At 31.3% G+C, this 12,616-nt stretch overlaps 2 protein-coding genes across 2 annotated transcripts; one reads left to right on the top strand and one right to left on the bottom strand.

Annotated features, from left to right (window-relative positions):
- Window positions 1-342: 342 nt before the first annotated feature.
- Window positions 343-5,708, bottom strand: wds (WD repeat-containing protein wds). Its single transcript, XM_085193403.1, has 8 exons — window positions 5,347-5,708; window positions 5,124-5,220; window positions 4,222-4,367; window positions 3,526-3,670; window positions 3,250-3,352; window positions 2,754-2,985; window positions 2,315-2,513; window positions 343-671 (listed from the first exon to the last, which is right to left on the bottom strand). Exons 1-7 carry the CDS (start codon window positions 5,473-5,475, stop codon window positions 2,325-2,327), a joined length of 1,041 nt encoding a protein of 346 aa, XP_085049529.1. The 5' UTR covers window positions 5,476-5,708; the 3' UTR covers window positions 343-671; window positions 2,315-2,324.
- Window positions 5,709-6,011: 303 nt separating this feature from the next.
- Window positions 6,012-12,524, top strand: Pgk (phosphoglycerate kinase). Its single transcript, XM_085193402.1, has 10 exons — window positions 6,012-6,173; window positions 6,261-6,464; window positions 6,648-6,874; window positions 7,162-7,279; window positions 7,700-7,838; window positions 8,378-8,512; window positions 9,162-9,283; window positions 9,909-10,009; window positions 10,300-10,398; window positions 12,260-12,524. Exons 1-10 carry the CDS (start codon window positions 6,112-6,114, stop codon window positions 12,298-12,300), a joined length of 1,248 nt encoding a protein of 415 aa, XP_085049528.1. The 5' UTR covers window positions 6,012-6,111; the 3' UTR covers window positions 12,301-12,524.
- Window positions 12,525-12,616: the final 92 nt, after the last annotated feature.

The raw sequence follows: 12,616 nt of genomic DNA, 5'->3' as shown, positions 1-12,616 counted from the left end.
CCTGTGGGTTACCCTTTATTTTTATAGAACTACTAAGGAAATGTTCCGGCGTTGCTTAAAATATAATGGTTATAAAAAATCAGCTTCACGCTGTATCCCGCACGCAGAGGGAACTAGGGTAGGAACCTAGTGTTAAGACACTCCGTTCCCCATTTTCCACCGAATTCTGAAGGCGTTGCGCGTTGAAAGGAGGAACTCAACGCCGCGCTTTTGCCTCGACACCAGAGCGGAACGACTTTTCCTCGAGGAAATATAAACGTAAATAAATAGTTCACTTCCTCGAATGGGGATCGAACCCACAACCGTCGCGTTACAGTAAAGGAACATAATAAAACCACAATATAACTACTAAATTTTTAATTGCATCCAACAAGTTATTATTATTAAGCAAGATCCTTAATAACTCTGTATACTCTAGGACATAATGGCTAAAACACTTTATATTCATCATTTGCACATTAGAAAAATATGTGAATCTTATAAAACAAATGAAATGCACACTCATCTCTGATCTGACTGGCTGACTACTTGATGATACACGCTCGGTCGATTGTCCGTAATTCCGTAAAACTAATAAAACCTTATTTATATATAAAAAAAAACTATTCACAAGCCAAAGGCCGAGCTCTCAATATGGAGCCGCTATAAACAGATCGCCGTCTGTGCGCTATCTGGAACAAACATAATCAAAATTAATAGAAAATAGTACATTTTTACAATTATTAAAAGCTGAGTCCATTGTGGTGCAGTGGAAATGTTTGACTCTAACTGGAATGTTTGTGGGTTCGGACCTCACTCGAGGAAATGAATTATTTTCATTTTCTTGTCCTGGTAGTAGATAATCTATCGAGTTTTGCCGTTTGAATTAAGAATGTATTGACAATAGGATCACTTTGCCTACCATGTAGTATGCGCCCCAAAAAGTAAAATAATAAAAGATCATCATTTTAGTGAAAACAACTAAGACTTTATAAAAGTAATACAGATTCTCTAATAACTAAAGTTTACACAATATTTTAATATAAGATGAAGATATTTTTTCATCACATTTATGAATTTATAGCAACATTACTACAATTCACTTATATTTTTTTTACTGCTCCACAATTTTTAAATGAAAAATAACCACAAAATATGTGGTAATGAGAACCATTCCACTCCAATATTTAACATAGATATTTGCACTAAGACGGTAAGTAAAAGGGCAACTTGAGATGTTTTGTTTTGTGAAATAAAAATGTGGAATCCCGCATGTTTGCTTATATAATTGCGTTAAAGAACGTTGTGACCCTCATACTTTGCCCTTTTACACAATAGTAAACTGTTCAAATTCACAAGAATGTTTTGGAAAATTGCTAGAAGTAGTTTGAGAAAAATGGAACATTAAAAAGTTATAACTAATAAGCTATATATTAGGACTGGTTCACAATATGAATACACTAATAAAAATAAGATATAATTATGATATTATAATATTATTTTACTATGACAAAGGACCCTGGGAATTGGAATAATATAAAAGATTGAAGTAAATGTCTAAAAGTGAAAGGTTGAACACTAATAAATATTAGGTATATAAAACCAAACAAATTGGGATTCCTAAATATCTAACAATCAAAGCTACTGGCCTTGTGCACAAGCACACAACATATTAGAAAGAAAAATATTACTGATAAATTGGAATAATATTTTATTTTCACATCATTGAATAATGTAATAAAATATTATATCTCACTTAAATCAAATATTTTTTTTTAAGAATAAATAGTTTACATTAATATATTAAAGTGTAATTTTAAAAGGTGAATAAACTGACAGTTGTTCAAGGCAGGTGTGCCTCTCACACCTGCTTATAATACCACCATTATGCATGCATAGTACTTTTAAAATACAATTTCTAGAAAAGATTATTTATATGGTAAAAGATATTAATCTTTCTTGTTTATAATGGGAATAATACTAATCAAGCATACTTTAAATCTATATTGGCTTAGTCGCATGTATATGATGCAATATTGTACAAGTTTATTACACAATATTTCAAAGTGTTAATGTTTGACCATATCCATAAAAGAAACTTAACAAATAATTTGTGAGACCCTAATACAAAATAAGCCTTTAACATCTCTATACTGTTATTTGTATAACCTTTGATATATTTTAGAGAAAAAATGTCTTGAGTATAGAGAAATAATAAATTAATAATATAAAAACTATCATAGTTTCAGTGGCCCTGTATGTCAAAGTGCACCTACATCCTACCTAAAGCACAAATATAAATTAAAAAGATATATAATTGATTAATTAAACTTACCAAGCAAACATTACGTGTCACTCTTCCATAGTTTGATAGTCTTGTCATTCTCTAGAGCAGCTGAAGCAATAATATTTTCAGTGGGATGGCATGCGGTGCATAACACCGTGTCTGTGTGTCCGGAGAGCCGTTGCACTATCTCCTTTGACTGGAGGTTCCATATGTACACGAGATTATCTTCCGATCCTGATACTATCCACTGTTGGTGGAAAATTTTACTTAGTTTATGTTGGTATATATTTTTACATCTTTGTATAAAATACAGCTTAAAAAGTTAATTATTAATTATATATCTGTCTGAGAGATATATATTTTTTATAAAAATACTTTTTTAGACAACATATAAAAATTAAAGATTTCTTTAACTCTTAAAAGTAAAACCATATTATTTAAAATGATTTGAGATGTGTTATAATAGTTAATAGAAAAATTCAATTACCTTTCCACCAGTAACACTGAAGTTAGCAAAAATACAATATTTCTCATTCTTATGTCCAGTATATGTTTTCAAACATTTGCCTCTGCTGTAGTCCCACAATTTAAGTGTATTATCGAGTGTCGCCGCTAGTATATATTTGCCGTTTGGAGAGAATTTTACAAAGGAAACTGGTGGATTGTCATCGTCTATAAGAGTTTTAAGGCACTGACCGGACGCTGTGTCCCAGATTCGACTAAAATAAATAAAAATATTAATTAACAATATATGCAATGAGGCTGTCTGAATATTAAAATGCTAACCAAAAAGAATTAGTTATTTTTACTCTCTCAGTCTGGTAAGACATTGAATTTAGTATAAAGAAAATAATAGTAATAACAATCAGCCAATCAAAAAAGGGCATCTGTAGAACGTTTAGAAAAATTCCACACTATTGTCTAACATTATTATTTATTATCTAACAAAACATAAAATAAAAATAAATGTGAAATATTCTCACCATAAACCATCATAACTTGAAGATACAATAAGACTACCATCTCTGTTGAAATGTACTGCCGACACAGGATCCGAATGTGCTGGTAGTGTCTTTAAGCATTTACCTGTTGAATATAATACATAATTAGAGATATAAATAAATAATTAAATAATAAAGCAATATTAAATTTTAGAATTTATAAATAACAACTTTTATTAAAAAGCACTTGTATGCATAACATTAATAATATAAATTGTTTTTAACAAAATAACATATATTACATGACTATTTTCTTACCTGTCCTGACATCCCATATCCGCACACTCTCATCAAAACTACCAGAGACAATAAGATTACTTTGTGGGTTAAAATTACAGCAAAACACATAGTTGCTGTGTCCTTTTAAAGTTTTTAGACATTTTCCAGAACTCAATTCCCAGACCTGAAATATAAGTCATAGATTTATAAAAGTACATTAAGTATTACTTACTAAAGTATATTTTTTAAGTATTTTACAATATTCATATAATGAGAAAGAAACTTTTTAGCATTCTATTGTAGCTGAATTTACCAAGCTATTGATGTATTGATTTATTTCCTACTTCTACCAAACAAATAAACTTTAATTTACAATTTGAAATACCTTTAAAATACAACTACATATATATTTTGATTCATAACATGTTAAAAATATATAACTATTGAACCTTATCAAAATACCTTAGTTGTGAACATTCTAATCAGAACACTGGTGTCACTTATCTCTTAAGATAAGAGGTCAATTACCGTGAGAAATTCAAGTGTTGAAGACACAAAATAGTTTTTACCCTACTTTTCAACACTTTACTGCTATTTATATATAGGAAATGCTTCTTGTTTGTAAAATTATTTACACATGCATATGTTCAATTTTAATAATTAACTAAAACACATTTATTATTATGGAATAAATGCAAAAAATTTAGAAACATCATTAGCTAACTAAAAAAGTACCTTTAAAGTTTTGTCATCACTGGCACTAACAATCAACCTGCTATCTGATGACCATGCCACATCACTGATTCCCATCTTATGTCCCGATATAGTCTTTTCAAATTTGCCATCATAAGCTCCCCACACTTTAATAAGTTTGTCAGCAGCTGGAAATCAAAAATATAATTACAGAAATATAACAATAAAAAATGTAAATATAAATAATAAGAAATTCAATATAAGTAATACATTAGATAATAATACCAAGGTCATCAATTCATTCTTTGTATGGATGTTAGTGAAGTTTTTTTTATCTAAACTCAAAACAAGTTTCTTTTCTTTGTATATTTTTTTATATTACACTAACAATTTGGTAAATAAGTTTTGGTAACTCTAACTATGAACTTATTATCACTTCCATTATGTCAAAGAGCATGTGACCTAGTTACAAGTGTGCATGAAATACATATTATATGGAAAAAAGTAACTAGCTTTCAATACATTTATGTAAGGTATACCATTTCAAGTATGAAAATATATACAAATATGTAAAATAATATATTTAAATTAAAGCATCATTAAGTAGGGTATTGAATTAGTTTTAGAGTAAAAGCCACTACATTTTTTGTATATGATAATGGATACTTTATATTTTAGCATAATTAAAATGTTACTATAGCACAAAAAGAGTAAAATATTTATTTCTTATTTAGGTAATACTAATGTAGTATCTTTTTTATTTCTTTGTTATTTAATTTGCCTAATGAAAATGCAAATGCTGCAAATATTCAATATACAGTCTACTATTACTACTTGTAGCGCAAATTCTACGATGTACGTTTTACCAGTTCAATAATTTCTATTAGACATAAATAATACAAAGAATAAACAAATTTCATGAATATCTTATCCAGTATACTTACAGGAGCTAGCGAGCCATTCGCCATTGGGACTAAATTTAACGGACGAAACGGCTTTTGTGTGTCCAGCGAGAGTAAATTTTAATGTGTAGTTCGGCTTCTGAAAAAGCAATATTAAAATTAGCGCCAAATCGCACGTGCTCAAACTAGAAGTTACATAAACATGTGCGACCCGCCAGATTGATGCAAAACCGTTTAAAATTAAGCAATATTTCTCAATACACACCGCTACTGACGACTTGTTCGATTGTGACGAGCTCTGTGATAACGAATTTGGACCGGATAAATTTGTAGATGGCCCGCCGTGCGTTTGATGTGCGGTAGGATGGCCTGGCCCGGGTCCTAGCGGCACCATGTTTCAACTTTCGACGCACTTCTGTTAACTTTGTTGGTCAACCAAAACAATCACTAATACACACTAAACAAGAACTCAAATAAAACTTTTGAACACAAGAGTCACAAAACTTATCACTTCGTAAAGAAGTTTCATTTAATTCAACGTAGATTTTCAAGGAACATTCTAAATCCGAGCGTCCCAATGCGTGCATTTCGCGAAGAACGAGCAGTGATGCCAACATAAACCGAACAAAAAATCCCTCCCGCGTTCCTATCACTCGCCTCCGCCTACCAACATTACGTCATCAGCATATATAGTTTATGGTATTCTAAATTTACATCTCTATACGACTGTATAAAATGTCCGTTTTGTTAAGTTTGTCAAAACTTAAAGTAATATTACATTTAATGACCAAACCTTACAATTATTGAACTAGTCTGGGGTAAATACAATTTTGTAGAAAAAATCACACATTACAAAACACTATAAAAGATTAAAGAAGTAAATTACTGAAGTAATATTTTTTTAATATAGCAAGAATATTTGACCCTATTGACATTTACAAGGTCAAAATTGTCTAAGATTGACCAAAAATTACTGTGCGCCGATTTATAAATTTCCTCTGCAATTACATTAAAATATTAAAACATAATTATGGCTCTTAACAAACTCAGCATTGATGCCCTCAACTTAAGTGGGAAACGCGTGTTGATGAGGTAAATAATTAATATAGGGATACTATTTTACATATAATTAAGTATACAAATTCTTGTTTTAGTGTGTATATATTTTTTAATTTTTAGGGTGGATTTTAATGTACCTTTAAAAGATGGAGTTATTACCAATAATCAACGCATTGTAGCCGCTTTAGATTCGGTTAAGTATGCTCTGGATAAGGGTGCAAAATCCGTAGTTCTTATGTCACATCTTGGTAGACCAGATGGTCAAGCAAATAAAAAATATACCTTGAAACCAGTAGCAGAAGAACTTAAGAAACTACTAAACAAGTAAGTGTTTTCATTGTCATTTGAAGGTCGTACAGAATTTATTTCGAAGACATCATAATATCGTAAATTGAATCCGTCGTGTTGTAGTTTTTCGCGCTAAGAAGCGAACGGAATATCTTAACATTAGGTTCTACCTACCTATGAAAAAAAATAAAATAAAAAATATTAATTAACAAATTTTAGAGAAGTACAGTTTCTGCCAGACTGTGTGGGAGCTGAAGTTAAAGCAGCTTGTGCTGATCCACCAGCAGGTTCAATAATTTTACTTGAGAATCTTCGTTTCCACATTGAAGAAGAGGGCAAGGGTGTGGATGCTAGTGGTGCTAAAGCCAAGGCTGATCCTGAAAAAGTTAAAGCATTCAGAGCTAGCCTAAGGAAACTTGGAGATCTCTATATTAATGATGCATTTGGTAATATAACAACTATTTCTTATACTAATCAGATATTTTTTTTTAGTTTTGCTACTTAACAATCAATGTCCTGAAGTGTCTTGATAGTGGGTACACCCTCCCTACCTTGCTAAATGTCGAAAACAATTAAACTCTATAACTAAGCTTTTAAAACTCTATAACTAAGTTAGAGTTTTGCTTCACCGAATAGGGAGGAATAAATTAGTGTCCACTCTTCTCTACTAACTCATTTGTTTTTTTTTTAAATAGTATAAATAGAACCTTTAATTTATATTATTGTATTTTAGGCACTGCCCACAGAGCTCACAGTTCTATGATGGGTGAAGGTTTTGATCAAAGAGCCAGTGGATTTTTACTCAAAAAGGAATTGCAATATTTTGCTAAGGCATTGCATGAACCAGAAAGGTATGTTTTAAAATATTTAATATATCTTAATTTGCAAACAAGTAAACTGCAACAGTTGATGCAGATTGAAAATATTGTTATTTTTTGCAGACAACTTCTTAAAAATATTTGTATTACTAACCAGAGCAACATAGTCATCTTAGTGATTCAGCTCTTAAAATGAGAATAAAAAAACTTAAAAAAAAAATTTTGGTAGAAGTATATTTAACAGTATACAGTATATTTAAAAATTAAGGTACAAAATCAAATATGTACTATATCTGCATATATATATTTTTGTTAGCTTCACACTATCTTGCGCACAGCAGAGTAGGCAGAGTGAAACTAGTGTTAAATCACGCCATTCCCCTTTTTCCACCGAATTATGGAGCATACATATATTTTGCATTTAACTTTTTCCATATATATTTTTTATTGTAGGCCATTCCTTGCCATCCTTGGAGGTGCAAAAGTGGCAGACAAAATTCTTCTCATAGAAAACTTATTAGACAAGGTTAATGAAATGATCATAGGAGGTGGTATGGCTTATACCTTCCTTAAAGAAACTAAGGGCATGGCTGTAAGTATTCAAATTTTAAGTACAAAATCTAAATCAAATTTTATTTAAATGTTGAATTTCATTACTTATAAATCACAAAAATGAACTAGAGGCTACTATAAAAATTGAAAATTATACTAACACTAGCGGACCCGGACGCGGCTACGCCTGCTTGAAATATAAGAATATAATTTCTATAGAAATATAATTTCAATCTAGATGAAATGCTAAAAGTGACTATTATATATATTTTCATAAGGATGAACATCAAAATGACGCGGTAACGAACGCGGTCGCGTAGCGACGACGGTTGTTATTAACATGGCAGAATAAATTGCATGTCAAATTAGAAAGTATTTTAATTTATTAGTATATATGTGTAATGTAATATTATATAGCCTATAGCACTTCTGCAGAATGCAGCTTTCATACAAAACAAAAACAAAGTAAATCGATCCAGTAGATCCAGAGATCTTAGCGTTCAAACAAACAAACAAACAAACTCTTCCGCTTTATTATATTAGTATAGATTTAGACTGAAATATGCTATTTATTTTCAGATTGGTAATTCCTTATATGATGCTGAAGGTGCAAAAATTGTTGCAAAGCTCCTGGACAAGGCTGTTAAGAACAATGTAAAGGTGCACTTACCTGTTGACTTTGTTACTGCTGACAAATTTGATGAGAATGCCCAGGTAAGAGAATAGTATTAAAATAATAAATACTTCATGTAAATTTTATTATTGTGCAAAAACTATTTTTTTTGTAAACTATTATATATATATTTTTTGTAAACTATTATATATTATATATATATCCAATCTAAAGTTAAACAAATATTTTAGAGACCCTCCAAGTCCTGGATAGTTTCCATGGTGTTTCATTTGAGTCCTTTATAACTATATACTTTTTTTACTTTTTCTAAAATATGATAAATTATTCATAAGTCTTACAAGGACTATATGTCCTACAGATATTATTATATAGTATTATTTACAGTGCTATTAGCACATCTTCCATCAAACTTGTAAAATCTTTTTCTGATTTGTTTACCATTTATGTCACAACTCCCTGAATAGGGCATAGCAACGCATGCAGGGCTTCGACTGCTTTTACTTATTGATATATTATATCCAAATTATACAAAATCTTAACATAAATTGCTGATGCTAAAAGCTATGTGTTATTCTTCTATATTATAAGGTTTCATCCAAATAAATTAAGTCGTTTTTGAGTGAAAGTGGAATCCCTCCATACAAACTTTCACATTTATAATATTAATAACATTGATGGCTTAGAAGGATGATTGAAATTGAGAATTTCCATTATAAATCTTATTAATAGGTTGGATCAGCTGACGTGGCTTCTGGTGTTCCCGACGGCTGGATGGGATTGGACGTTGGACCTAAATCTAGGGAACTTTTCGCCGACCCCATTGCTAGGGCAAAAGTTATTGTATGGAATGGGTGAGTCTTACAAGAAGAGTAAATAGATATTATGTGTTATTTCACAGACATTTCTTTGTATGATTTCAATTTTATTTATTGGGGAATAGGTGAATTTTCCGCATGTAACAGAGAAGTCAGAGGATGGTTGTGTTACTGACACTGTTTTACATTTTCCACCCAATTTACTATTTGTCTGACAAAATTGGGATGATGAAAACAATTTTAATCTATATATTTTTCTTAAGTCTTATGTTTAATAAGAGATTGAACTCACAGCCATCACACTATGTGCCTATCTGACATACTATTTAAAAGATAATTTAGCATATCATAACCTGGATTTTTTTTAGCTTTACTGTGTATCTCGAGTATAGCAGAGTGGGTAAAGGAAACCTAGTCTGAACAGATTCTGTTCCCTACTTTCCGACTAATTATAACTGAGACAATGCATTTAGTTAAGGAATCCAACTTTATTTTCTTACCAGAGCGAGATCTTAAAAATAATTTATTTCTCCTAGTGGGAGTTGAACTCATGACCTTCGTAACCATTTACTATCAAACACTGTGGTTTCAAATGTCTGCTTACATTTCTATACTATATTGAGATTTCTTTCTGTATTATTCTCATTTCTTATTTTAACAGACCCGCCGGCGTATTTGAATTCGAAAAGTTCGCGGGCGGCACCCGCGCTCTCATGGACGGAGTTGTTAAAGCTACAGTAAATGGCGCTGTCACTATTATTGGTAAATATATATTTTTAATATTTAAGAAAAGCGAGATTTATTTTATACTTTCATATCAATTATATTTGTATCCTGTTTATTATTTATATAATGTATAGTTATATTGGTATTCATAACATTTCTTAACATAAATTGTAGCCTTTATTCTGAGTTAAAAGCTATATTATTGTAAAGTTTCATCTGAATTCGTTCAGTCGTTTTTGCGTGAAAGTGGAACAAAAATCCATCCTAACAAACTTTCACATTTATTAGAAAATCTAGTAAAATTATATGTTTTTTTTTTTGTCCAGGTGGTGGAGATACAGCAACATGTTGCGCGAAGTGGGGAACTGAAGACAAAGTATCCCACGTGTCCACCGGTGGTGGAGCTTCCCTAGAACTGCTTGAAGGTATAATATTTAAATTATTTAGGTAAAAAATATATATTAAATCTATCAATCGTGACCTGTAAAATAAACGTTTTCTGGTTTATTTACCTCTTATCTCACGACTCCCTGAATAGGGCATAGGTTCCCTCTACCTACCCTGTTAAGTGCGAGATACAATTAAAAGCTACAATAAAATGTACTTACCAAAGATGTACATCAAGCCGTCGTCTTATGATAGGCTAAAATTTGTTGATTTTTAATTTAAAAATGGATCTATCAGTTTCGCCTTGCCATTATTCCTTCACCCGAAACAAATTGGCAGATAACAAATGTATAAACAAAAACCGATTTATAAAACTTCTAGCTGTGTATTCGTTTGGTATACGATGACGATATTTGGGCCATATGTTATTCATATAACATATATTCATAGAGGGCAGTCGTGGTGCAGAGGCACAAGCGTGCGAGGTCGTGGCTTCGATTCTCACTCGGAGAAAGTAGGGAACTATAATGTTTTAATGGGAACGGAGTGTCTTAACACTAGGCTTCCAGATTCCCTCTGTCGATCCTATTATGTGAGGAATACAGCGTAAAGCTGAAAAATATATATATACATAATCCTTATTTACATATGTACATATGTATGCAGGCACCGCAAAACTCATAACCGTAAATAAGCCGCTGAGCGTTGCAGTCGTTTGAATGCTTTTATAGTTTGGCCGACGGATTAAATACGACCTATTTATATAGGTGCGTACTTATTTACAGTACAAAACGTTAAATTTAAAAATATTATTAAAAATTTAATCTTCTAAACATGTTTTGAAGTTTGATCCTATTTAAAAATGCACATGGTTGGTTGGACCTTTTTATTACGTTCCATTTATTTATTTTATGTGTATTTGATATTTTTTTTATTTGATATTTTTATTTAATTTTTTCTACTGTCACGCTGTGTCCTGCACTCTGCAGGGTAAGCAGAAGGAACCTAGTCTTCAGTTCAGACACTCAGTTCCCCATTTTGTGCCGAATGCTGGAGAGATTGCATGTTGAGTGGCGGAACTCAACGCCGCGTTTTCCGTCGACACCAGAGGGAAGAAATAAAAATATTAATTAATTAATTTCCTCGTGTAGAATTCGAACCCACAACGTATTATCGCATATCCAGTCACACTGCCCCTGCCTCACGACTGGCCTCTATATACATATTTCATATATAGTTATAGTGTTTAGTAATATGTAATTGTACATTTCCATGTAAAAAATTGCTTTAAATTCAAAATTGAATAAAGCAATTTACTGCAATAAATAACCTTCGCTACGGCTGCGGTCGTCGAAATAAATTGCCTTACTTAACCTTAGTAACAGAGATAACAATCTACTTTATGTAATCGTAACATGAAAGAATAGCGATTTAATTATAAAATACGTCTCTACATATGCATATAAATTATATTTAATTTTTTGTATGAATGTTTCATAAAAATATTTTATGAAAGTATTTTCAAATATTGAGTCAATTCCGTTCCGTCACTATTATAATAGCACTCGGAGCACGCGAAAAAATATTAATTAATTAATTCCTCCGCGCAGTAATCGAACCTAGAACCGTCGCGTTTACAACTATTTGATGTCCTTCTCTTCAGCTTCACGCTGATTCCCGCATATATCAGGGTAAGCAGAGGGAGACATTGCGTGTTGAGTGGCAGAATTCCACGCCGCCTCCACACCAGGACGAAGAAAATGAAAATATTAAATACTTCATGTACTCAAGTGGGAAACGAACCCAAAACCTGCTGCGAGAAGTCACACATCTGTGCCCTTGCGAGTTGACTAGTCTGATTATATAATTATTTAATGTATGTTATTTTTTCTATTTCAGGCAAAGTTCTTCCTGGTGTAGCAGCTCTGTCCGACGCTTAAATGAAAATAATATACGAAGGGCCCAGACAGTCAATCTATTTTAAAATAGAAATGTTAAAAGTGAAAATGTTATACAAAATATTATAAAAATAATATTTGTATTAAATATTAGCACTGTTATTGTTTACTAGTCGTAAGTTGAAAATTGAAACAAACTGTGAACTGTATTGTAGTAAGATCATCGAGTGTTTCTGAATAAAATAATATATTATATTTAAATCAGATTTGCGTGTTTTATTATCTTAATATTTTTTTTATTTTCTGTTTGTTCTTGTATAATCTCAAATTATTTTATTTTCTATGGAAGAAAATCAAA

This window comes from Heliconius melpomene, chromosome 11 (genome assembly GCF_056956725.1).
Source record: "Heliconius melpomene rosina isolate 202511_hmr_F chromosome 11, ASM5695672v1, whole genome shotgun sequence".
Classification (NCBI taxonomy): Eukaryota; Metazoa; Arthropoda; class Insecta; order Lepidoptera; family Nymphalidae; genus Heliconius; species Heliconius melpomene.
The sequence above is the reverse complement of the archived record's forward strand: the minus strand, read 5'-3'. Positions and strand labels throughout refer to the sequence as shown.

Bases quoted from the DNA above. Each gene is read 5' to 3' on its own strand.
- Pgk (XM_085193402.1), top strand. From the start codon at position 6,112: ATGGCTCTTAACAAACTCAGCATTGATGCCCTCAACTTAAGTGGGAAA. The intron at 6,875-7,161 runs GTAATATAACAA...ATTGTATTTTAG, and splicing joins CTATATTAATGATGCATTTG to GCACTGCCCACAGAGCTCAC. The intron at 7,839-8,377 runs GTAAGTATTCAA...ATTTATTTTCAG, and splicing joins AAGAAACTAAGGGCATGGCT to ATTGGTAATTCCTTATATGA.
- wds (XM_085193403.1), bottom strand. From the start codon at position 5,475: ATGGTGCCGCTAGGACCCGGGCCAGGCCATCCTACCGCACATCAAACG. The intron at 4,368-5,123 runs GTAAGTATACTG...TTTGATTTCCAG, and splicing joins CGAATGGCTCGCTAGCTCCT to CTGCTGACAAACTTATTAAA. The intron at 2,514-2,753 runs GTAATTGAATTT...TTCCACCAACAG, and splicing joins TCAGTGTTACTGGTGGAAAG to TGGATAGTATCAGGATCGGA.